Source organism: Euprymna scolopes, chromosome 33 (assembly GCF_053919585.1).
Source record: "Euprymna scolopes isolate OS-2025 chromosome 33, ASM5391958v1, whole genome shotgun sequence".
NCBI lineage: Eukaryota > Metazoa > Mollusca > Cephalopoda > Sepiida > Sepiolidae > Euprymna > Euprymna scolopes.
The window spans coordinates 47,523,423-47,550,922 of record NC_136514.1 but is presented as its reverse complement, the minus strand read 5'-3'; the positions used below and the strand labels follow the sequence as shown (position 1 = coordinate 47,550,922).

Genomic DNA, 27,500 nt, shown 5'->3' with positions numbered 1-27,500 from the left:
TTTCATCCACTCTAGGACTCTTCAGGCAAATATTCAGTGTAGCTTAATCGCCATATATATTTGATAAATTACTATATATATATATATATATATATATATATATATATATATATATATATATATATAAAATGAAATATGTATTAGATACGTTTGAAGCCAAAACAACACATCATTACAAAATAAACAGATATTTATTTTGTTTGAAATTTATATTGAAATTTATAAATAAATTTCTAAGATACACTTCATCTTCAGCATGTCTTTTTTTTTTCTTTGCCATGTTGTTGTTGTTGGAGCATAGAATCAGTAGAAGTCCGTTTTTTGTTTTTACGGCAGTCTTTTCAAATGTCGGAACAGTGCGTTGGTCTCACGGAATTCATATTAAGGTTTGCGTTCCTTGATAGAAGCACTGGTTGAGTTTGAATAAAATGAAGTCTGTATTAGATACGTTTGAAGCCGAAACAACACATTATTACAAAATAAACACATATTTATTTATTTTTTTTTAATTTATATAATATTTTATCGTTGTTGTTGGCCAAAAAAAAAAGAAAAGGAGATATACTTAAGTTTTACTTCGAAATATATTTATAAATTTTAATATAAATATCAAACGAAATAAATATCTGTTCATTTTGTAATAATGCGTTGTTTCGGCTTCAAACATATCTTATGCATATTTTATTTTATTCAAATGCAACCAGCACTTCTGTCAAGGAACCCAAACCTTAACATTATGAGCAGGGAGACCAGGATTTAGTGAGGATTAACAAATGTTCAACACTTCCAATATTTTTATTGTCATCGAAATCGATGAAATTATCCATTTTTCAATCAAATTGATTGTCTGCTCTAGTTGAAGATCCATTACGATTGTAACTTGCACTGCACTGTAGCGAACGTATTGTCGATTTTACAAAATTAAGTTTATATAATAGCTTGAACTTATGTTTAAAATGCAAAAGTCAAGTATCGTGGTTTAATTGTATTCTAAACAGAAACATTCATTTTGAATGTGCTCCTGTCTTATCAGAGAACATACTGTTGATTTTATATGCCGGACTCTTCTGCTTGTGCAGTGATAAACTTTTTAAATGCATTTGTGAAGCTTGATCAAAATGGGACTGTTCTTTCTTTAATCGGATATTAATGATTTTCAATACTTATAAGAGATATTTCGATACAAAACATATCTAAGAACACTCCCAGATATATAAAGTACATTTATATGAAATTAAAAAAAAAACGAAATTGGCCCAATTCATAGGGAACAAATTATAAGCAGGTGTGTGTGTGTGTATTTTTGTATATAATTATAAAACTTTATCTCAGCGCTAGAATGTGTGCAGCAAAGAAGAATAAGATTAAAAATATTCTTCGAATGTGCAAAGAATGTGCATAAGGGCAGAGCAATCTTTAATGGCATTTAATTTGGAACTAATCATCTAGATTCATACCAGGTGCAAAAGTCAAGTATCATAGTTCAGTTGTGCTCTAAGCAGAAACATTTATTTCAAATGCACGTCCTTCTTATCAAAGAATCTACTGTTGATTTTATATGCCGGGGCTCTTCTGCTTGTGCGGTGATAAAACTTCTTAAATACTTAAATACATTTGTCATGTTAGGCTGTATAAAAGTGTTAACTTTGGTCAAAATCAAATCATTCCTTCTTTCATCAGATTTTTTCGATTATCGATTTTCAATACTTATTGGGGGCAGTTTGATATAAAATCTATATAAGAACACTCCCAGACATAAAGTAAATTTGTGTAAAATTAAAAAATTAAATAAATAATAGCCCAGCTGTTTCGGAGTTCATAAAGAATAAACTTTCACACACACAAGCAAAATGCCTTTTATATATATGTGTGTGTGTGTGTGTGTGTGTGTGTGTGTGTAAGTGTCTTTCTGTATATAATTATAAAAATTTATCTCAGCGCCAGAATATATGTGAGAAAGAATAAAAATGTAAAATATTCTTCGAGTGTGAGAATGAATGTGAATAAGAGCAGAGCAATCTTTAATAGCGTTTAATTTGGAACTAATCATTTCGATTGATACGAGGTGCAGGGAACAGCGAAAACTTTTTTAACAGAAGTGATTTTATCATAAAACTTTCAAGCGGCTCAAATGTGAACTCAATCGAAAAAAAGCATCGATTGAGTTTGGATCAAAACAACAACAAAGAAAGAGAGAAGGAAAAAAAGAAAATATTCATGTTGTGAAACTATTTGACAAAGCGAAGAAGAAATCATTTATTCTAGAATCAACAACTTACCAGCTCTTGGTATCGGTCGTAAAGATCCATCATCAAGTTGTAGGCTGCATCCCGCGAGACAAATGACCCAAAAACATACTGAAAAGTTAAAGTAAAAAAAAAAAAAAAAAATGCAACAATTACATCTATTTCTCAGGAGTCACAAAAATAACTTAAATCAAGATTATTGGAAATTGTCAATGTTAGTTGGGTTTCAATGCTGTGGAAACTGCAACAGTTGTTTCTCTTGAACCATGTAAAAAAGTTGCCTCTGCTTATTTGAGTATGTAATGGCATGTATTTCTGGGTGACCTGTATATAAAACAAGTGACTGCATGTCACTGGCTCTTTGTCTCATCATGTAAATAAACACAGACGGTTCTTCTCCATGTCTGTGTGTGTAAAACTAAAATGGCTACATAGCCATTTTAATTCATTTATCTTTTAGCCAACCATTGATATGACTTCCTATGTGAATTTCATTTAAAACAAACACGGTATGTTTTTTATTTCATTCAAAAATAACTATCATCAAAGGTTAATTAATTAACCAACAGATAGGACCTCCCCCCACCCTGTCCGTGTCTTTGTAGAGAGACGGCATTGCAACAAAATCGTTTTTTCTTACTAGACAATGAGTTTCAACTGAGAAAGTTAAAATTAAGGGAAAGACATCAAGTGCAAATGTGGAAAAGGGGAAGGAGACAGGAAGTCGTTCTTTAATCATCATCATCATCATCATCATCATCATCATCATCATCATCATCATCATCATCATCATCATGCCATATCAATCCGAAGATTCTATAGTTGGCATTAGTATCTCCTGTATATTTCTGTTCAGAATTCTTTCTAGAAGACATCAGGACCACGTGAAGGTTGCCAACATCCTAAGTGAAAATGATTTTCTGGAATGAATTGAATTTGATCTTGGTACACCCAGGTTGTCAGTCTGTGTCATTAAACTCTTGGCCACGCCATCTCTCTTTAATAAAACAAAAGTAACTAAACTCGTTCATCATGAATTTTTTGAAGTTTTAGTTTCCATGCCAAGATTAACACTATTAAAGGGAACTGTTTTGTGAGGAAAAAAATAAAAGCAAGACAAGAGAGAAAGAGGGGGGGGAGGAAAGAAAAAAGAAGAGGAAGAAATATAAAAGAGAGAGAGAGAGAGAGAGAGAGAGAGAGAGAGAGAGAGAGGGAAGAAAAATGAGAAAGAAAGTTAGACAAATATAATCCAGTGAAATAGCAATAACAAAAAATAAGAAAGTAAAGCTCTATCAATCTCTTCAATGAACCAAAGGTAAATTAACTCTTTCATCATGAATCTTTTGAAAACTTAGTCTCCACGTCAAGATTAATACTTTCAAAGGGAATGCTTGTAGGAGAAAAAAGAAAGGCAAAGAGAGAGAGAGAGAGAGAGAGAGAGAGAGAGAGAGAGAGAGAGAGAGAGAGAGAGTAGAGGAGGGGGCAAAAAATAGGAAAAGAGAAAGAAAGATAGATTCTTATTTATAATTACACTTTATTAAAAAGCAAAAATATAGAAAAATCTTTGTGACATACGTACTCATCATGTGATATTCCAAAAATCATGTAACTTGATCAAATACTTATTTTTTTTAAATTAAGAAAATCATTTTTTATGAGAAAGCAAGGAGGAGGCCAACCATTTTGTTTTAAATTTTGCCAAAATTCAAGGGTGACAATTCAATTCGACTACAAAGATTTTATTTGTATTCAAAATAATGAAAACTTTTTGATGACTAAAAATCGCAAGATTTGATTTTAACTTTAAAAAAGAAAACAAAAAAAAAAACCAACTCCTTAATCAATTTAGATGACTTTTTGGATATATATTTATTTCATGACGAATACGCACACCGTTTTTTTTGTTTTTTTTTTTGTCGGGAGGTAACATATTGTGTAAACGAATGATCTTTAAAATAGTGATTTAACAAATAATTTTAATTTTTATTGCAAGGGAGGCGACTCTATTCATTTCAAATTCATTATCTCCCTTTAAATATCTCCTAGCAATAATTCTTAAAATGATTTTGGCTTAAGGGTTTTTTGTTTTTTCTTTAAATTATTTCATTAATGTATACACAAAAGCATTAGAATCGATGTCTAAAATTTACTTAAAAAACTTTTGGCAATGACGCATATTAACTCATTTGAGCCATTGGCATATAGGAAGTGGACGGTGACAATCGATTTCGCGTCCCTCATGAATAAAGGTCCACTGTTTGTTTCAGTTTAGTATTAACTTTAAAAACAGAACGTTACTACTCAGTATCTTGAGTCAACATTCTTTGAGCGCAGCCCACCACGGGGACTGCTGATTGACAACAACACTACTTTCACTAGTGGGAAATTCAGGGAGTTTTCCGCTAGCTGGGGAATGTGCCTGCAGTTTTGGTGTGCCGACAATCAATGGCATCGTAGAACGTATAAAACAGTACATGCAAAATGAATGTATAAACATTTTGGGGGTTGTATTACTGTACACATAAATTCGAAAAAGTTGTCAAAAAACAAATATATAACAAATAAATGCTATCAAAGGCAAGATGAGTTACTTTTCTACCAAACTGGATATATTTTTCGTGTTTTTATTCAATGTAACATGTTTATTCAGCTCGAAAAACATATCGTGTTTACCGATGTATTGGACAATTCAAAATGGCGCCCGACTCTCTCTTTAACACGGTAAGTTTGGGAAAAGGTGTTATAAATAATAAACTATACAAAATACTATATATAAAAAAAAACACCGAATATATGTCAACTTATGTCACGGTAACATATATTTAGCAAATTTCTAACAGTATTTTGTATAGTTTATTATTTATAACACCTTTTCCCGAACTTACCGTGGTAAAGAGAGATTCGGGCGCCATTTTGAATTTTCCAATACATCGGTAAACACTGTATGCTTTTCGAGCTGAATAAACATGTTACATTGAATAAAAACACGAAAAATATATCCAGTTTGGTAGAAAAGTAACTTATCTTGCCTTTGATAACATTTATTTGTTATATATTTGTTTTTTTGACAACTTTTTCGAATCTACGTGTACAGTAATACAAACCCACATCTTGACCCCTCCTTTTACTAAAAAATTCACGAAAAATCAGGAAATTAACCAATTTTAATAAAATTGTCAATATTTATCAAATAATGATCACAAAATATAATGAATCTATTATTTTTAATAGAATTTTAGCGGGCATGTATTATTTTGTTTTGTTTTTTTTGTTTTTTAAATAACTTTACTAAAGTTATGGTTTTCAGTAGAAACAAAAATTATGAATAAATTTATTTTTGCTTTTTTATGAAAATAAAGCGTCGTAAATTGTAAGAATAAAAATGAAAAATTAATTTTTTTCATTACGAAAAAAGCCCCTAAAGTTTGTATTAAGGAATTCGATATAACTCAAATTAATTTCTCGAACTACTGATATTATCATTGAATTGAGCATTGTTTATTTACTATTTTCACCCCAAAAAATTATAATTGCAAAAAATATTTCCTCTTTTTTTGTTAGATTACATTTTTAGAGTAATTTTTATATGTAAAATTATAATATTTTCCTTGCCTGAATGAATATTTAATTTTCAGCGTAACATAATTTTTATATAATTTTGAAAAATACTAATTTTTTTTAATTTTAAAGCGGGAACACAGAAAAATAATTAAATTAAAAAATGGTAAAAATCATACAAATGTTCATGATAGAATGTACGGACGGAGGGGGGGGGGAGACAGAAAAACAGCACTTCCTATCTCCCTCCACCTTTCTGACTTCATTTTCAGACATTTTCAAAATGACTTTCTGATATTTTGGGCTTCAGTAGAATTTATGTTCAGATGACTCCGTTTGTTTTGCGCGTGTGAAGCCAGAATCTCTAGCTTTTGGGGGCTAATTAAGCTATTTTTTTTGTACAAATAGGTTTTTTTTTTTTATTTAATTCAGGACATTACTAATTATCTTTGAAATAAACCCAGAAAACTAATATTTATCTTTCAAGGGATTTTTACAATGAATTTATTTAATTTTAAACGTATAGTGATCGGTAATAGTGGAAACTGTGTATTATTTGATTATTTAAGGGAACAGTTAACAAGAACTTATTTATATTGTACTTGAAAACAACCATGTTGTAGACAACTGGAAAGCAAGCTTGTAGTATAGAGTTCCACAGGCAGGTAGTTCTAGGAAAGAAACTTTGTTCGTGTTTATGGAAGCATATACCAGACTGTAACCATATTTCTTCGGATGAAAACTGCAAGAAAATTCAAAACAACAAATTACGTATTTTGACCATTTGTTTTTTTTTGTTGTTTTACATATAAACTTGCAAGTTGTTGAAGCTTAGATGTTAGTCTACATTGTTTAATTTCGAGAAAATTTCAAGTACTGGTAACTTTTTAAAAAAATCTTTTTTTCTTCTTCTTTTCTCCAAAAGTACAGATGGCTGCATCTATGCCCATCTTCACCCACACCTCAACCCATAACCTACTTTGTAATCTTTTTTTTTTTTTTTAAATTTTCTTATTACTTTATTCAAGCTGGGGATGGGGCATCCTACCAGATGCCAAAGATTCACCCGCTAACTCATACATTCCAACCGAGAGATCTTTTTGAGATTCTGACTGTCCCTTTAAGTGTAATTGTTTGAATCTCTCTTGCACTTGGTTCACCAGGTATATTTGCCAGATAGTTTTTTAAATTCATTTTCATGAGTCCAGTCGCTCCTTTAATTCCATCCATCCATCCATCCATCCAGCACAACCGCAGCCAAGATTGAAGTCACTACATGAATTTGTAGTGTAATTCAAATCTTGTCATATACGGCACATGACTTGTGTGTGTGTGTGTGTGTGTGTGTGTGTGTGTGTGTGTGTGTGTGTGTGTGTGTTCAGAGAGAGGAATGGGCTGGGCAAAAAAGAAAGACAGGGTGGAGAGTAGGAGAGTAACAATGAGGAAAGAGAAAAGAGAGATGGATGTGGGTAGTTATGTTATACTTTTTTTTGACTGGCAATGCCGAGTAGCCCTGCTAGTCTAATAGAGGACAAAATTGTGACAGGTCGTAGGTCCCCTGCTTCCCTGACTGACATGCAGAAATTCAAGTGTAATGTGAACAGACATCTCGCTGCCCAACTCCATAAATAGTATCCCTGCAAAATAGTAATCCTTCACGATTAAGTGGCTCCGTGCCTTGTTTGGGATGAAATGACAATAAAATTTTTAAAAAAATTAAAAAATTAATAAAAAACACTTACTTTCTCTCTCGATGTCTGTACACCAATGGCATTTGGAATGATAAATGCTGTTTTTTCCTTTGTGACACTAATTACATCTCCAAGAGGGATCTCAATCTACAAAGAAGGAAAAATAATTAAACTTCAACAAGGGATTTCAATAAGGAAGTAAAAATTGATCATAATAAAAGCAATATTATGTTTCCGAATTTTTGAGATAAGGATTGATTATCTGTATTGTTTGGTCTGCAAGCATTCATAGCATAGTGAATAAAGTAGAATTCAGTTGTAAAGTTACGCTCTTTTGGTAGTTGAGGGTTCATTTCTCAGTGGGTGGGGGGGGCGACACAATACAATCATGAATTACTTCAAACTTCTACCCAGGCATGGCTGACAGAACAGGAGTATGCTACATCTGTGGATAAAATGAAGGGTTCTGATCAAAATTCTGTGCAGAATTCCAAAGTTTGGCAGAAAGAATCCAGAGTCCGACAGAAAGAATCCAGAGTCCAACAGAAAGAATCCAGAGTCCGACAGAAAGATTCCAGAGTTTGACAGAAAGAATCAGAGTTCGACAGAAAGAATTCAAAGTCCGACAGAAATATTCCAAAGTCCGATAGAAAGATTCCAGAGTCCAGCAGAAAGAATCCAGAGTCCAGCAGAAAGCATCAGAGTCCGACAGAAAGATTCCAGAGTTTGACAGAAAGATTCCAGGGTCCAACAGAAAGAATCCAGAGTCCAACAGAAAGAATCCAGAGTTCGACAGAAAGAATCCAGAGTTTGACAGAAAGAATCCAGAGTTTGACAGAAAGAATCCAGAGTTTGACAGAAAGAATCCAGAGTTTGACAGAAAGAATCCAGAGTCCGACAGAAAGAATCCAGAGTTTGACAGAAAGAATCCAGAGTCCGACAGAAAGAATCCAGAGTTTGACAGAAAGAATCCAGAGTTTGATAGAAAGATTCCAGAGTCCAGCAGAAAGATTCCAGAGTCCAGCAGAAAGATTCCAGAGTCCAGCAGAAAGAATCCAGAGTTTGACAGAATGAATCCAGAGTCCAACAGAAAGATTCCAGAGTCTGACAGAAAGAATCCAGAGTTTGACAGAAAGAATCCAGAGTTTGACAAAATACATCTAAAGATCAAAGGTTACACAGACTAAAACATTGTGAAAATAACACTCAAGATGAGAACAGTAATCCAAAGAATACAAATAAATTTGATTATATTTATTATTACATTAGTCATCAGTGGCAGATAATAATTGCAAAGAAAAAATATTGAAATTTATGAACTTCAGGCCAAGATCAAAATGATGGAAATATAAGCTGAAATGCAACCGGGATAACGACCCACTTGTTACACGCGATACTTTTTACCTAATTTTGAAAATTATCTGCTCTGTAACGCTTAAATACTTGTTCCTGTATTGTATTCATTTCTATACTTGTCAGACTTACAAGGTTATTGAAGGCATTCATTTCACTCTCACAGTGAGAAATGTGACACAAATGTTATAAAGTGGGATTGAAAAGTCAACATTCCCAAGAAGGAGCACTCCGGCCTGCAAAAGATGCCTGAGCAACCCTGTCGGCATTCCTCAGTAAGGGCACCTCAAGTGATTAGATATCAACAAGCAAAATGGCCATTATAAGAATGGCCTAGATTTTTTTTTTGACGTAAAAAAAAAAAAATAATAAGGTCACTGAACTCTATACTGATCTATCTTTATCTTTTCAACTAAATTGCACAGAAAGTTTGTTTCTCTTTTTGGATCATGGTTTTCTCCTTGCTCTTCACCTTCACGGGACAGCATGTTTCACCTTGACACCCCTTGTCACAACTATATCAGTTTAATTAATTTAGCAGAAACAAAACGCACAGGGTTCAGCTGGCAAATTGAATGCACACACTCATTGGTCATAAGAATAACATAAGAAAACTTAATTTCTGAATTTTTGAAATCGGAGATTCGTAATTTATACTATCTGAATCATTCAGACTACTGTTACCATCTTGAGTGTTTATTTACAAGGGAGTCACCACTAATCAAGGCCCAAAAAGCAACTCGATGATAAGGGTAACTCAGTACTTGTCTAAACCAATGAGTGCATGGTAATCATCAGAACAAGAGCATAGTAATAGATAATGGGAATCTGGTATAAATTGATTATTTAAGGGGACGGCTCAGCAAGAACTTGTTTACATTGGACTTGAAAACAACCATATTGTAGTCAGCTGATAAGTAGGCCAGCAGAGCAGACTTTCACAGGCAGGCAGTTCTAGGAAAGAAGCCTTGTTCATGGTATCCATGTTTATATTTAGGCACAGATAGAAATGGGGGAAATTGTTGATAGTAGTTGTAGCTAGACGAGTGCTTTTTTGTGAAAGTTTGTTGAGCTTATATCGCACTTGGGAATCTTTAAGAAATTTTAAACGGGGATAGCTTGCTTTCGTTTTGGAGAGCAAGCCAGTGGAATAGAGTGTTATTTTCATAATGTTTCAGCTGATGTAACCTTCAACCTTCTTCAGGTGTATCTTGTCAGACTCTGGAATTTTTTGTATTTTTTTTATTGTTTTTTTTTTAATTCTTTGAGATGAATCTTCATAATTTGTGTATTTATTATTTTGCGTGGTGAAACCACAATAACTATGAAGTTAAGAATAACAGTCCGCAAAAAAATGAATATACAAATCAAGAATATTTCTATTGAACTCGGGGAAATTGCACAGAATTCTAACTGAAGCCTTTATTTAATCTAATCTATTTAATCCAATCTATTTAATCCAATCAAATTAATCTAATTTAGTCCAATTTATTTAGTCCAATTTATCTAGTCCAATTTATTTAATCCAATTTTTTTAGTCCGATTTATTTAATCCAATTTATTTAGTCCAATTTATTTAATCCAATTTATTTAATCCAATTTATTTAATCCAATTTATTTAGTCCAATTTATTTAGTCCAATTTATTTAGTCCAATTTATTTAATCCAATTTATTTAGTCCAATTTATTTAGTCCAATTTATTTAGTCCAATTTATTTAATCCAATTTATTTAGTCCAATTTATTTAGTCCAATTTATTTAGTCCAATTTATTTAATCCAATTTATTTAATCCAATTTATTTAGTCCAATTTATTTAGTCCAATTTATTTAGTCCAATTTATTTAATCCAATTTATTTAATCCAATTTATTTAGTCCAATTTATTTAATCCAATTTATTTAGTCCAATTTATTTAGTCCAATTTATTTAATCCAATTTATTTAATCCAATTTATTTAGTCCAATTTATTTAATCCAATTTATTTAGTCCAATTTATTTAATCCAATTTATTTAATCCAATTTATTTAGTCCAATTTATTTAGTCCAATTTATTTAGTCCAATTTATTTAATCCAATTTATTTAGTCCAATTTATTTAGTCCAATTTATTTAATCCAATTTATTTAGTCCAATTTATTTAGTCCAATTTATTTAGTCCAATTTATTTAGTCCAATTTATTTAGTCCAATTTATTTAATCCAATTTATTTAGTCCAATTTATTTAATCCAATTTATTTAATCCAATTTATTTAATCTTCAGTGTTGGGGATACTAAGAATACAACTGTGAATTATTTAAGATTTCTACTCAGTCATGGCTGATGGAAATTACGTGTAGATTTGTGAGTTTGACAGAAAGATTCCAGAATGTAACAAGATACACCTGACACCTGAAGAAAGTTGAAAGTTACATCGGCTGAAACGTTATGAAAATAACACTCAAGATGAGAACAGTGGTCTGATTAATCTAATTAAGAAGACACAGAATACTTGGTCAATAATTACTCATCTCAGAAAAATTTGTAAAAGAAAAATATATTCATACTTACATGTCTGCCTCGCCCCCGGATCTTTGAATAGAAACAAAACCAACCCAGGGAGATGTAGAGGTGTCCCTGGAGAAGAATGTCACCCTGGTAGGCACAGGAATAGTCTAGAATGATAACAAAAAGAATAATAATGTTAGAACAAATTTATAATATTAATATTGGAAATTTATCAATGTTGCTAGGTTTTTAATGCTTAAAGAATTGTCTCCCTTTGACCCTTATTTCAGTAATGTAAAGACTTAGGTAACCTGGAGTTGCTCCCTTTGTTAACTGATTCAATGTGTTTTTAGGATTGGGTGAATCAGTTATCTCCTCTTTGACTGTATTTATAAAGGTGTATATGCAACGTGTCTTTTCCTCTTTGTGTTGAAACACAAAAAAAACCAAAAAAAAAACCAGATGTGTATTTTTGCATCTTTATGTGTGTAAAAAGGCTAAAAAATCTTATGTTATTAATTAATTTGTTTTTCTTTTGCCATCTTTGATATAACTTCCAGTATGAAGTCCTTTAAGTAAGAAAGGTATGTTTTCTTTATTTACTTCATAATTAACTTAACAAAAGGTTATTAATTAACTCAACAATTAAAAATCAATTTTTACATACATACAGGGTGTTGCATAAAAAAATTTGCAAATCAAAGTCACGCCAAGATTGCTGCTGATACGGGCTGTCACAAATTAACGATCTGGTTTCGCTGTTTTGTTTTGTAACATCTCAACCTGAGAGTATTCTGTATCTCTACAAAGCCACTATTCACCCATGCATGGAATATTGTTATCACATCTGGGCTGGTGCATCTGCCGCAAGTTTCTTGCTTCTAGATAGGGTTCAAAAAAGAGTCACTAACCTAATAGGTCGAGTACTGTTGGTCAAACACCGACCTCTATCCCATTGTTGTAATGTGGCATCCCTATACCTGTTTCACAAGTACTTTAATGGTAAGTGCTTGGATAAACTCAAAGCACTAGTATTCCCTTAAATGTAAATACCCCCGACAGACCAAACAAGCAGCAAAATCCCACCCCTATATTGTAGAGATCTCTAGATGCTATAGAGCTGTCTACTTAAGTAGCTTTGTAACTCAAACTGCTAGACTTTGGAATCCCCCCCCCATGTTCCTGCTTCCCTGACTGTACTGACATGCAGAAGTTTAAGTGCAACGTTAACAGACATCTCGTTGCCGAACTCCTTACATAGTACCCCACCAAATCTGGTCCCCATTAGTAACCTCTTATGGCTTAGTGGAACTGTGCCTTGTTCAGGGTGAATAAAAAGTTTAAAAAAAACTCATCAATTTTCAGATCATTTAATATCGAATCTAGTAATTTTAGAAAAAAATGTTTTACGTCTCAAGTCTTTTATATCTTAAAATATTTATATATGGTGTTTGGTTTGGTTGGTTTGTAAAGAAAGATTGTTTTTGTTTTTGACTTTGCAGAACATGATTGAGTTACACAAAGACAAAGAAAACAAAGGTACTTGTACAGTTTAATGAAGACATTAAAAAAAATAAAAATATCAAAAATAGATTATATTGTACGCATCTGTTATGGAATGAAAAAATTTCACTTAATTTCATCAAGTAGTTTTTTTTTTTACAGTGAATACATACAATGAAACTTTTTTTTTTTTTCGATATTTTCATTTTTTAATGTCTTGATTAAACTGTAGAAGTACCGAAAAAAAACAAAAAGAAAACAGTAATATCAATCACGTTTCTAAATTTTGGAGATGAGAATGGATTATTCATATTATTTGGATCCTTCGGACCACTGTTCTCATCCCAAGCGTTATTTTCGCAATGCTTCCTGAGTTCGACAGAAAGATTTCCTGAAGATACACCTTAAGAAGGTCAGAAGTTACATCGATTGAAGCATTGTGAGAATGGTACTCAAGATGAGAACGGTAGTCCAAAGATTACAAATAATACTTCAATGTTTGGTACATTTTTAGATCCGGAAGTCAATATCTTCAGACAGCCTGATCTGGTAGCAACAATATGGACGATCTGTTGACCAATCAAGAAGGACATTGATTACTTCTCCCACCGCAAGTCGCAACACCTATTGATCACGAATGCCTCCAAGAAGTCGAGGAAAGTCAAGGTGGTGGTTTTACTAAATAAGCTCAAGCTAATTGTTGATAAATTAGTGGGTCTCTGCATATGCATCATTTTCATGAAAATCACTTAAACGAGTAAATGTTAAAATAGGTTACACAGAGGGAAGCCACATGGGAACACAAGAGATGTATTGACAATTCAAAGGTTTTATTGAGGAGAGAAGATTCTTTGCAGGGCGAGACCAAAAAATTAATCCTTTATAAAAGATAGTCCTAAGTTAATTACCTCCCACTTATTTTCCTTATCTAATTTGAAGATTGGTCAATGAATGGACAGCCCCAATGAGATTCAATTTAGATCCATACATGGTATATACCTTCAGAGATTACAGTTAGAATTTCTTCAGTAGAACGGGCGTACCTAAATCTATATTAATGATCGGACAGAAGTTTAGCAACTATAAGGTGGTGGACTAGAGTTTGATTAATTATTAACTCAAATATTTTGGTGAAAAGCGGGAGGAGGCTAATGGGATGATAATTTTATGGGTCAGTTCTTTCGTCAGAATTCTTGTAAACTGGTAGCACTGGAAGCAATTTTACAGCAGTCAGGAAAGCATGATTCATTGAGGCATTTGTTTTAAAGTTTGGAGAGAACTGGAGAAACCTCAGCAGAGCATTTCTTTAATAGTACAACCAGGATGAGATCAGGTCCACATGCGTTTGAGGTATCTAGCTTTTTTATGATATCATGTACTTGAGAAGGGGTGATTTTCAGATCATCTAATGTGGGTTATGTCCGCAAAGGAAAATACCGTAAATTGCCTTGAACCAGCTCAACACTTGAGGCAATCCCCATCTAATAATTCGACACCTGCTTCTCGTGTTGTTTTGTCCACAAAGTTAAGCCTTGATCTTTATTCACCTCACTGGGTGCACTGAGTTCATCTCCGTTCACCACCAGATCATCTTGACATGAACTTAATGAAATTCTCTCGAAATTCACACTAGCTGACTTTATCTCTACCTACCGGCATAGAAAGAAAATGAAAAATGAAACAGCAGCATTCACCTTAGGCAAGTTGAACTGGCTTCCTCTAAAGGGGCAATTTTCGTGGGAATATTAAATTCACAAGCGGTCCCCTGCTGCATGTATATCCTGGTCAGGGGAGATGACCATGTTAGATTTTTACAGTTATTGCAGAGCAGTGTCGAAATCCTCCTACAGAGAGCACCTGATATTCTCAAACGGTCACCCATCTCATACTGATCAGGGTCAACACTGTTTAGCTTTAGTGATCTAACGAGGACCATTGTGTCAATACGATTATGCAATATCTATACCAACGTGGATTCCCAATATATAACACACTAGCAGGGAGACCCAACGTTACTCGGGATTGAATAACGATCATACTTCCAGTACTTTTATTGTCGTCGAAATCGGTGAAATTGACGTGATTCACATGACGACAAGTTCGGAGAACGTGGATGCAGACATTCTTTTAGGCTCTAGATAGGCAGACATATCGTTTGATTGTAAAAAAGCTGTCTATGAACGTTTACGTGTCACTTTGTTAACTATATGTATTTATGAAGAAGTGCCCTCACATACAACAAACATTTTATATACATTCAGGACACAATAAATATTCCTACACTTTGTATACACTCATCTGTTAGATCAAATACACTGTTAATTATACAACCAGACGATACACAAATTCAGACATGTATATACATAAATACAGAGTGGCCCACTTACATGATCTTTCTCTTAACGACCAACTGACACCACAAGACAAAATGCAATTCTTTTTCCAACAAGATGGCGCTACATGCCACACGTCTCACAGATCACCGACACGAGTTCATGACCTGTTTACGGAAGAGAGAACAAGAAGCAAAGCATTCTTGCTACCACGTTCTCTGGACTTGTTGTCATGTGATTTTTTTTTTATCTGTGGGGAGCTTTAAAACAAAAAGTTTATGCAAATAGTCCTCACAATCTAGACCAACTAAAGGAGAACATTATCAACGCTATCAGATAAATCACCAGAGAAGATCTACAGGCAGTATCTGCAACGTTGTTAAACGTGCCCAGAAATGCATAGATGTTAACGGGGAAGACTTCCAGCATCTTTTATAATACTACAGGAAATTTAAACAATAAAAGAATGTTCCTCCTCTATACAACATTTTTCTAGGCTACTTTTAAGTGGGCCACCCTGTATATATATATATATATATATATATATATATATATATGATTGTTGAGCTGGATTAAATCAGACGATATGAAATAAAATAGAGGTGGAAGGACCTGAATACTCAACGTTTCGCCCGATTTATGCGGGCTTCTTCAAGAGGGATGGTCATTGACGAGAGAGTCGGAGGATTGGGGCTATATATAATGATGGGGGAGAGCAGCGTGTTTTCCTTATGTAAATTAGATGTCATATATACATTTTATAAGAGAAAATAAATTAGATTAAACTAGTGTGGTGGATTACGTCTAAAAGTTAAAATATCGTAGACATCCGCCACACTATCGTTCGTAGACATCCACCACACTAGTTTACTCTAATTTATTTTCTCTCATAAAATGTATATATATGTATATATGACATCTAATTTACATAAGGAAAACACGTTGCTCTCCCCCATCATTATATATAGCCCCAATCCTCCAACTCTCTCGTCAATGACCATCCCTCTTGAAGAAGCCCAAATAAATCGGGCGAAACGTTGAGTATTCAGGTTCTTCCCCCTCCATTTTATTTCATAAAAGTCCACATATGCTTCTAGGATAGTGATTTAAAGGTTATGAGGGTTTTTTGAAGCATGAAAACGATGTTACTTTTTGTATTTAATATTTTTATCTTTATTTTGTTTATATTTCAAGCGGACCTCCGCTCTTGGTCACAAAAAAGTATCGAAATGAAATGATACATTTTTGCGACCAAGAGCGGAGGTCCGCTTGAAATATAAAAAACAACAATAAAAATATTAAATACAAAAAGTAACATCGTTTTTCATGCTTCAAAAAACCCTCATAACCTTTAAATCACTATATATATATATATATATATATATATATATATATATATATATATATATATATATATATATATATAATCTGAGGTTATTGTTTTCTAGATATTAAGTACCCAATGAAGTTTAACAAGGTTAATACAAGAGTGCTCAATACCGAAGTAGAGCAGGGTATACTCTTTATTTGTTTTTACATAAGCAGTAATATGTTGCTACACAGTCATGAGCATGTTTCGGCCAGTTACCAGTAACTTACCAGTGACTAGAGACCTCTTCAGATGATACTGATATCGCCTATATGAAAGCAAAATTTGCAATGGTATCGGTATTGCCTGAAGAGGTCTCTAGTTACTGGTAACTAGCTGACTAAAACATGGTCATGACTGTGTAATGTAAAAACAAATACAGGGTATATATACATACAAGACACACGTGTATATATATATATATATATATATATATATATATATATATATATATATATATACCATCTAATATATAAAAGGCAAAATGTGTGTGTGTATGTGTGTGTGTGTTTGTATGTGTTTGTGTGAGGATTGTGACAAAATCAGTATCGTTTTAAAGCTCGATGTCTCGGATGACAAATATCCTAAAATTGGCCAAAAGCATTAATTCCTTCACCATCATTTGGGCCGTTTTCATAACAGGTCTGGATATTCCAGGCAGTGAAAGAGGCGTAGTAGACTTAAGAAGACTTTCAGTATCCTAAATGCTAAAACTGGATGAAGAAGATGTAATTGATTTTCGATTAAGAGAAAGGAGAGAGAGCGAAGAGAGAAAGAAGAGAAAGAAGAAAGAAGGAAAGAAAGAAAAGGAAGAGAAAAAAGAAAGAGAAAGAGAGAGAAAAGAAGAGAGAGGGGGAAGACAGGGATGAGGAGGAAGAAGTAAAGGAACAGAGGAAGAGGGGGAGAAGGAGAAAGTAGAGAAAAGAAGAAAGAGGGAGGAAGAGGAGGGGAAGAGAGAGAGTAGGAAAAAAGGGAAGAGGAAGAGAGGAGGAAGAGGAGAACAAGAGAGAGAGGAGAAAGAGGAAGAGAGAGAGTAGGAAAATGAAGAAAGGGAAGAGAAAGAGAGGAGGAAGAGGAGAACAAGAGAGAGAGGAGAAAGAGGAAGAGAAGGAAGAGAGAGAAGGAAGAGAGGAGAAGAAGAAGAAGAAGAAGAAGAAGAAGAAGAAGAAGAAGAAGAAGAAGAAGAAGAAGAAGAAAGAGAGAGAGAGAGAGAGAGAGAGAGAAGGAAAAGAAAGAGAGAGAGAGATCGGAGGAGGAAGAGAGGAGGAAGAGAGAAAGAGAAACGAAATAAAAAAGAGAGACGAAAAAGAAAAAGGCGAAATAAAGGAAAGAGAATCGGATAAAAGAAAAAGGGAAAAAGAAAAGTAAAATAAAATAAATCGAAAAAGACTAACAAATGAAGAAAGTGAAATAAAAAAAATGCAAACAACAAAAAAATGAGTAAGCAAAAAAAAAAAGAAGAAAGCAACCAATCTATCTATATCTATATACTCCTATAAATTCGTTTTTCTTTTGTGTGTATTGATATTCATATTAAAAACCCTCTTTCCTATTTATTTAAAAAGAAAATATACATTTCTTATATATGGGTTGTGGAAATGCATTCACTAGCAAAAGATCTAGCTAACTTGCATATTCTTTTAAACATTCATTTTAATTAATTCCCTATTAGTTGCTTCGATTTTTTAATGGGAGGATCATCTTTAGTTAACTATTACGTGTAATTATATTCATGCAGATATTCTACATGATTTATACTTGCGTAATATTTGCGTAAAAAATGTGCAGTAAACACAAAATTGTTTCCATATATATTTATCTATACGTATATATTTTTGTTAAATCTATAAAAGTGAACGTGTCTGTGTGCGTGTCTGTCTGTCTGTGTACATTTCCCTATGCAATAACTCTGTGAATTTTTAATCTACAGACTCGAAATTTGATATACCGTGTACTGAGATTTGGGAAAATCTTTGTAATTCGTTTTTGGCCAGAAATTTGGGTATTAAGAGATCAAAGTTCAACAATTCGTCCTTTGAGAATTCTACCAAACTCCTCCGACAATTTTGGGTCTAAACACTTGAAATTTTAGATATAGGTTCCTTGGACATGGATCTAACTTAATAACTTAATTTGAGCCCAAAACAATAAATGTTAAGGGGTCATAATAGGGGTCAAAGTTAAAAAAATTTACCGTTTTTTTTTTGTTTTTTTTGCTCAGCATACACCTCCAAACACCCGGGCAACGCCTGGCACCCATGCTAGTATTAAAAGTAAAAATGCCTCTGTGTGTGTGTGTGTGTGTGTGTGTGTGTGTCTGTCTGTCTGTGTACACTTCCCTACCAAATAACTCTGTCAATTTTCGGTCTACAGACTCGAGATTTGACATAAGGTGTATTGAGATTTGGGAAAATCTTTTTAATCGGCTTTCGGCATGAAATTTGGCTGTTAAGAGGGTCAAAGTTCAACAATTTGACCTTTGAGAACTCTACCAAACTCCTCCGTCAATTTTGGGTCTAATCATTTGAAATTTTAGATATAGGTTACTTGGACATGGATCCAACTTTATAATTTGATTTGAGCCCCCAAAAATAAATGTTATGGGGTCATAACTGGGGTCAAAGTTTAAAATAAAATTGACCTCTGCGGCCTCTACCATACTACTCAGCCAATTTTGGTTTAAACATTTGAAATTTTACATAAAGTGTATTCAGACATAGGGCAGTCTTTTAATCGTTTTTTGCTGAAAATTTGGCTTCTGAGGGGTCAAAGTTTAAAAGAATTGACCTTTGCGGTTTCTAGCAAACTATTAAGCTAATTTTTGGTCTAAACATTTGAAATTTTACATAAAGGGCATTCAGGCATTCAGTAAGCTTTTTAATCAGTTTTTGAGCGAAAATTTGGCTGCTAAGAGGTCAAAGTTGACAGAGTTGACCTTTGCAGACTATCAAACTCCTCTGCCAATCTTGGGTCTAAATACTTGAATTTTTAGATGTAGGTTACTTGGATATGGGTCAAACATTTTAATCGAATTTGAGCCCAAAACAATAAATGTTAAGGGGTCAAAATTGGGGCCAAAGTTTTTTAAAATTCGACCTCTGAGGTCTCTACCAACTTTTCTCTATGGTAGTTAAGGAAGCCTATTATATAGAAAGGCATTACCGTACATATTCACACTTTTTAATATATACATAGGCACATAAAGTTATGAACAATTTTTTTTTTTTTTTACATAGGCGTCACTACTTATCAAGGCCGATAGGCCACTCAAGGATAAGGGTTAAAGAGTGTAGAGTAGTCAAAAGGACAATATAGTAATCGATAGTAATGGAAGTTCGGTAAATTTGTTAACTTAAGTGGAACGGCTCATCAGAAACTTGTTCACGTTGGACTTGAAGACAACCATATTATAGACAGCTGGAAAGCAGGAAAACGGAAGACAATTCCACAGGCGTGCAGTTCTAAGAAAGAAGCTTTGATCATGGAATCTATGTTTAGGTTTAGGTACAGATAAAGAGTGGGGAAAATTATTGATAATGTTTTCAGCTAGTCGAGTGTTTCTTGTGAAAGTTTGGCGAGGGGGGACCATAGATTGAAGCTCAGTCGAACACTTTCCATGAAAATAACGATAAAGCAGAGACAAACTCGCAACATCTCTTCTGTGAGATAGAGGTTGCAGCGAAGAGAAAAGGACATCTCTTACGAGGCTACGAAGTCTATTTTGAACTCTATCAAGGCAGGACAAGTCCTTTCTAGCAGCTCCTGCCCACATGTGGCAACAGTATTCCATCCTTGGACGTATCTGGCTCTTATATAGATAGAGAATTGCATCAACAGTGAGATATCTACTGGATCGATAGAAGGATCCGACCATTTTTCCAGCAGCCTTGGCAACAGATTTGATGTACGTATTCCATTTAAGATCAGGAGTAAAGGTCAAGCCCAGAAGCCTGTCAAAACTTGAGGCCTCCCCAAGACGAGAGCCATTCATTTTAATTGATGCCAGATGGGGATCAGAACGTTGATGATGTAAAGATAGAAGCTTGGTTTTAGATGCATTAAAAGTAACCAGCCACTCCTTTCCCCATTGTACAACATGATCAAGATCAGAGGAGAGAGAATCGGAGAGAACTTGGTCGTTTACTGTCTTAGATGTGCTACCATAGATGGTAGTGTCGTCAGCAAAAATATCTACAAATGATGTAAGGATGTGATTTGGAAGATCATTAATATAGATCAGGAAAAGAGTTGGGCCCAGGATGGACCCCTGAGGGACTCCAGCATTAATACTGTGAGCTTCTGATTTTTGCCCATCAACTACTACTCTTATGAACCTATCAGAGAGAAATGATTTAATAATTGAGAAAACATTTTCAGCTATGGCATAGCTGGAGATCTTGTGAAGTAAACCTTTATGCCATACCCTATCAAAGGCCCTTGACATGTCAAGAGCAATTTCCCTAGAAAGGTTGCATCTGTCGAGAGATTCGCTAATCCTATGAGATATAACTGTAAGCACATCTGCTGTAGATCTGTAGAACAGTACATAGGGCCCGAGCAAAGTCGGGATGAACTGCTAGTTCATAAAAAAATATAATGGTAAGAAAATATATAAACATGTTTACTTTTCAATCTATATCGTTAGGTCCTTTCATAGAAAGGACAAATCTGTGTTGAAAGGGTTAAATGATTTCTCCAACCCTGCAGAATCAGGTGAGACAGGCGGAGGAAGAGTAGGAAAGGAGAAATGGCGCGGGGGGGGGGAGGTAAAGTATTAAGTCCAGCCGCGGCACTCATCGGCCTTTAATCCTGATAAAAGGAAATAAAAAAAGGTAAAAAAAGAAAAAAAAAAAAAAAAAAAAAGAAAACCAAGATTATTAAAGCATTATAATGGTCTGATTTCTAGAAGATACGATCACGCCAGGTCTTAATCTTATGTAATGTCGGCTTAGATTTATCACCTTGCCAACCTAATGTTGGACACTTCTTGTATTCTCAAACCTCACTCGATCATGTGATAAATTATTCACTATCTCTAAAATAAATAGATCACTTTTCTTTTATTTATCTTTTTAGGCAGAGATAATGGATTAGCCTGTCATTTTGTTTTGTATTTCAAGATATGAAATAGTAAATTACATTTATTGATCAATGCCTCCGGCCAGTCTCAAGAGACAATGGATACCCTCTGTAAAGGTATCTGCGCGTGTAGCTATGAGAAAAGGGTTGCACAATCTCCAACCACATCTCTTCTGCTCCAGTGTTCAGTGGCAAGGAGAAACCCAAGACTGATTGGAAACAATGCCGAGATAAGCAGAGAGCAAATACAGCACCCGGAATTTCCAAATGGTAACCCATTTCAGTGCAGACCAGGCTGAAATGATTAATTGATTAATTAAGTTCCGATATGCAGTTAACTTGAATTAAAACTAATATTTCTCCCAAAGTGCTCAATACAAGCATATAGAGGTTTATAAAAATAAAATTGTATAAAGATAATAAGGAATCTTTTTTTATTTTGAGATTCAATCTGAGTCCTAACGAGACGAAAAAAATAGTAAAACGCCGATTGATTCGCATAGACTCCTTGCTATGTTATATATATATAAGAGCAAATAGTTAATTAAAACATGCTAAAAAACACTTTGAAAAAGAGTTAAAAACATATTTAATCTGAAAAGGAAACACTTGATAAGTGGATAGTCCTTAATCCACGGAGTTTCGAAGAAATACTTTCCTTTTTCATCAGAGGGTAGGTTGGTTGGTTGGTTGGTTGTTTTGTTTTACGGCATATCAACCCTTTTCAGGTTATTTAATGCCGAATCTAGTGATTTTGAAGAACGATTTTTTAATATGGTATATTTGTTTTTTTAGGTCGTATTCTATTTAACCCATAGTTGGACCCTAACAGGTACTACCACTCCGGGTCAGAGTGGACCTGGGAGCAACGGCAATTAAAGGATGACTCCATACTCCCCAAAGCCCGCAAGGTGGGGCCTCACCATCGGATATAGTTTTAGGTCATATCCAGGACCACGAACGTATGGAGGTTTATAGAAATAAAATTGTATAAACAATTTTAAATGTGTATAGATATGTATGTATATGATATGTATGTATAGATATGTGTTATGGAAATAGCTCCAGACAAGGCATAAAGCCACTTCATATAAGGAACTAAAAAAAAAAAAGAAAATATTAATCTCAAAGCCAAAAACAAGGTGCGAAAATATATTTAAACATTTCAAAAGGTTTGATAAGGAAATAGGCAAAAGTAGGCATTATAGAATTTGCATTTCTTTTGCCTGAGCTTTATTTTAGAAGAATCATTTAAGGATTTCGCCTTTATTTTGATACAACCATAACTACAATGAAGATCTCCATTATTTTCATCAAAATTGCAATTTTTTTTTTTTTTTTTTTACATAGACATCACCACATTATCAAGGCCAAGAGGCCACTCAAGGATAAGGGTTAAAGAGTGTACAGTAGAAAATAATATTTTCAAAATTTCATCAGCTATAGGCAAATAGCTCCACTGCCTTATTGTGACACTATGGTGTCATGAATGCAGCGAGGTCCATATTGCGGTGAGGGGGGGGGGAGGGGGGCGACCAGACGGGATGGGGTGGAGGAGTGCAGAGAAATGCAAAAACTTAGATAGGAAAATAGGACCAACCGCCGATATGTCATTATGGGCTTGTTACAGGCAAAGCAGATGGTATATTGTCTCAAAAATGGAGGCAGATTTGGAGTTATCTCTGATATGTCAAAGGAGATGGTTATATTAGAAGTGACATTAGATGATGAGTGAGAAAGAGAGAGAGAGAGGTGTTGAGTGGACAAGACAAGGGGAAGGCTCTGAGAGGAAGGGAGAAAGAATGTTTTTTACTAATCTCCGAGGGAGAGGTGGGGAAAAAAGGGCTGGATTCAGAAAAAGGAATTCTAAAAAGAGTAGAGTTGTAGCCAACAAACTGAATGGCTGGGCTGGTCATGTGCTCCTGACTTGGGAGCCCTTGGGGTCTGATGTTGTGATGTTAACTAACTTGTGTTAATGGGAAATTTGTGACTTTACTTGTCTGGTCATACATCATTCACTGCTATAGTCAGTCATCTCAATTTAGGCAGTAGCCGTTGCGAAGTAATTAACTTAATAAATAGTTTGTTATTGTTATAAACAAAGTTCTGTTTGTTTGCGGTGATGACTCTTCATTTTGCAGCGAGTTGCAGGAACCAGTGGAGGGATCAATGAACTCAGAAACTACGCAGGATAGTAGACGATTTGGTCGAGAGGCGAAGCACCCACCATGGCAACACAACGTGTGAAGACAATCAATAGGCCAACTTGTGACGGGACAACATACGATCGAAAGAGCACCTGTCATATCGGGTGCAGTTCGATGAGGTTAGAGACACCCAGTGTCGATGGTGCAGTACAGGGCCTGTTATATTATAGATACCTTGAGAAAGACAAATGCTAAGGGAGAAAACTCTGACGGTTTAAAGTAATGATAGGCGAATGATGAAGTACTGCAACACCTTTCTGGCAACTCCTGCAGTGGTGCCGACTCCGACTTCATTGGCTTGCCTTTCCATCTGACTTTGTCTGCAACGTTGAGAGAGGAACCCTAGTAACTGGGCAAACCTAGGTCTCCTTACCCCCACCCTCGTCCAGATCTACATCTTTGACTGCATAGCGCCAGCAGACACTGCAGTGCATCGGATGCAGGAAGCCGTCTTTGTGTGTGTTAGAAAGTTGCTATCATGAATATCAAATCCAGTAATTTTGAAAAAAAGGTTTTATGCTTCAAGTTGTTTATAGCTTCAAATATTTATTCAAGGTGTTTGGTTTGGTTGTTTTGTTTTCTAACTTATCAACCCTTTTTTTGGTTTAATGCAGAATCTAGTAATTTAGGAAAGAAAAGTTTTTTGCATGAAGCTGTTTATATATTCTAATATTTATTAATGGTGTTTAGTTTTGTTGTTTAGTGGAGAAAAATTGTTATTTTTGTTTTTGATTTTGTAGAAAATGATTGAGTTTTGCAAAGGGAAAGGAAATAAACGATGACATAAATGTTTGGTGCATTTTAGGTCAGGGAGCTGATATCAAAAGACAGCCTGATATGGTGGCACCAACAAATGTTATATCCGCTGAAACGTTATGAGAATTACATCCAAGATGAGAACAATAGTTCAGATATTGTATTCAGAATAGAAATTGTCGAGCTTAAGTTTAAAATTGTATCTCTATTCGCCTGTCACACTTAAGTTTTCTTATTGATAAAAGAATTATATACATATATGCAAAATAATTATAGTGAAGCATGGTAAGCGTAGAATATGAAATCTTAGCTCTAATGATGACTGGGGTAGTGAAAGTAGAAAATTATTAGAGAGTAAGTCGCCATGCTACCACCTAAAAACATGTTCTGATTGGGAGAGTAAATCATAGCGGAGAAATCGTAGCAATTTGTGAATTGTAATTAAAACAAATGAATACTAGCAGAAAATATGCATCGATGACTGACAAGGTGTACAAAAATGTTTGATTTATGTGTGGAGGCAGGCTTTCTGAAGCTATATCATCTATAATATAAATCACACCTGTTTGTTTAGCTGTATGTATGTATGTATGTATGTATGTATGTATGTAGGCCTAAAACTTTTGACAGAGGCGACAGATTTTAACAAGATTGGTATTGTTTTGAAGCTTGACCCTTCGGACATCAAATATCGAAAAATTGGCTAAAAACATTAATACCTTCACCCTCAACTGGGCACTTTTCTAAAAGCCGGGGTCGCTTTTTCACCAATATTTTCAAAAGTCACACCCTCTTTTTGATTGACTAGCCTTAATTTAAATCTTTGCCACTTCCAGTTCGGCGATGGATGCAACAGCAAAGATGTCACATTTTGTTGTTCACGTTCTTTTCCTCCTTCGCAGTACAGGTTCAAGCCTGCCTGCCTACTACCACGTTTTTTTTTTTTGCTCAACACACACCTCCAAACACCCAGGCAACTCTGGGCACCCAGGTTAGTTCTTTTCTAATGAGGAAAAAATGCACATATATACCAATTGTAACAGATTTTAAAAAATTTTATATATATTCAATTTTTTGAAATTTTTATGTAAAGGAAATAAAGTCCAAGCTCAATGAATATCTTTTGAGAGCATTTTGAGTTCCAAAAATCAAGTTTCCTCAGTTGGTAGTTTATTACATTTCAAAAGGAAATTATTATATTGTTTCGTTTGCAACTAACAAGTGAACATTTGCCACATTTTTAGTAGCTTACAAATATTTTGCTTAAAAAACATAGAAAAACATTACTTTGAACAACTTACATGATTTTTATAACCAACACACACCATCAGTATTGTAATAATTTCCTTTTGCAATGGAATAAACTACTACCTGAGAAAACTTGATTTTTGGAACTTTGAAAACTATATTACACACACACTTCTGTACTTGGTCTTCGGGTCAAGATCTAAGTGTATTATCTGTTCTTCAGATGCTACACTTCAATTTCTTGTTCTCTGTCAGTGGAGGAGAAATCCTTCACGACTGAGACAATTTTTATCTTTGTTCCTTTTCTCCAAATTAAAAAGACGACCCTGGTGTCTAACTCTGTCCCGTGGGGAGGCATTGTAAATAGATTCTCTCTCTCTCTCTATCTACATTAATGATCTTCCAAATTACATCCTTACATCATTTGTAGACATTTATGCTGACGACACTACCATTTATGGTACCACATCTAAGACAGTAAACGACCAAGTTCTCTCCAATTCTCTCTCCTCTGATCTTGAGCACGTAGTACAATGGGGAAAGGAGTGGCTGGTTACTTTTAATGCATCTAAAACCAAGCTTCTCTCTTTACATCATCAACATTCTAATCCACATCTGGCATCAATTGAAATGAATGGCTCTCGTCTTCAGGAGGCCTCAAGTTTTGACAAGCTTCTGGGCTTGACCATTACTCCTGATCTTAAATGGAACACGTACATCAAATCTGTTGCCAAGGCCGCTGGAAAAATGGTGGGATCTTTCTATCGATCCGGTAGATATCTCACTGCTGATGCTATTCTCTATCTATATAAGAGCCAGGTACGTCCAAGGATAGAATACTGTTGCCACATCTGGGCAGGAGCTGTTAGAAATGACTTGTCCTGCCTTGATAGAGTTCAAAATAGACTTCGTAGCCTCGTAGGAGATGTCCTTTTCTCCTCCTTGCAACCTCTATCTCACAGAAGAGATGTTGCGAGTTTGTCTCTGATGTATCGTTATTTTCATGGAAAGTGTTCGACTGAGCTTCAATCTATGGTCCCCCCTCGCCAAACTTTCACAAGAAACACTCGTCTAGCTGTAAACACTATCAATAATTTCCCCCACTCTTTATCTGTGCCTAAACCTAAACATAGATTCCATGAACAAAGCTTCTTTCTTAGAACTGCACGCCTGTGGAATTGTCTTCCGTTTTCCTGCTTTCCGGCTGACTACAATATGGTTGTGTTCAAGTCTAAAGTAAATAAGTTCTTGATGAGCCGTTCCATATAAGTTATCAAATTTACCAAATTTTCATTACTAATGATTACTATATTGTCCAATTTCTACTGTACACTCTTTAACCCTTATCCTTGAGTGGCCTCTGGGCCTTGATAATGTGGTGATGCCTATGTAAAAAAAAAAAAAAAATAAGAGAATTTATTTGTGAGAGAAATTGTTTCTTGGGGCAAAAGTCAATGTAAACGATTTCTTTTGCTCATCCAATTTATAATCCCCTTGATAAGGCTAACCCCTCAGCTGTTTAAACAAGGGGATTATATTAAAAAGAAGCAACCGTTTTCCATGTGATAATATTTACATTATTTCACAGGTCGATGAAAGGGGGAGGGGCACATATGCTCAAGTGGATTATTTGTGGGCAGATTTAAATTACTCGGCTGTACATGAAACATAAA

General features: G+C 34.5%; 1 protein-coding gene across 4 annotated transcripts in view; it reads right to left on the bottom strand.

Moving 5' to 3' along the window:
- The window catches only part of LOC145258207 (uncharacterized), a 369,722-nt gene that overhangs the window by 60,597 nt on the left and 281,625 nt on the right, over positions 1-27,500 (bottom strand). For all 4 annotated transcript variants that reach the window (XM_080116144.1, XM_080116145.1, XM_080116142.1 and 1 more), the window contains exons 5-7: positions 11,396-11,499; positions 7,547-7,642; positions 2,280-2,357 (exon numbers count right to left, since the gene is read on the bottom strand). In XM_080116144.1, the coding sequence (XP_079972270.1) occupies positions 2,280-2,357; positions 7,547-7,642; positions 11,396-11,499 (278 nt within the window). The remainder of the gene's footprint in view (positions 1-2,279; positions 2,358-7,546; positions 7,643-11,395; positions 11,500-27,500) is intronic.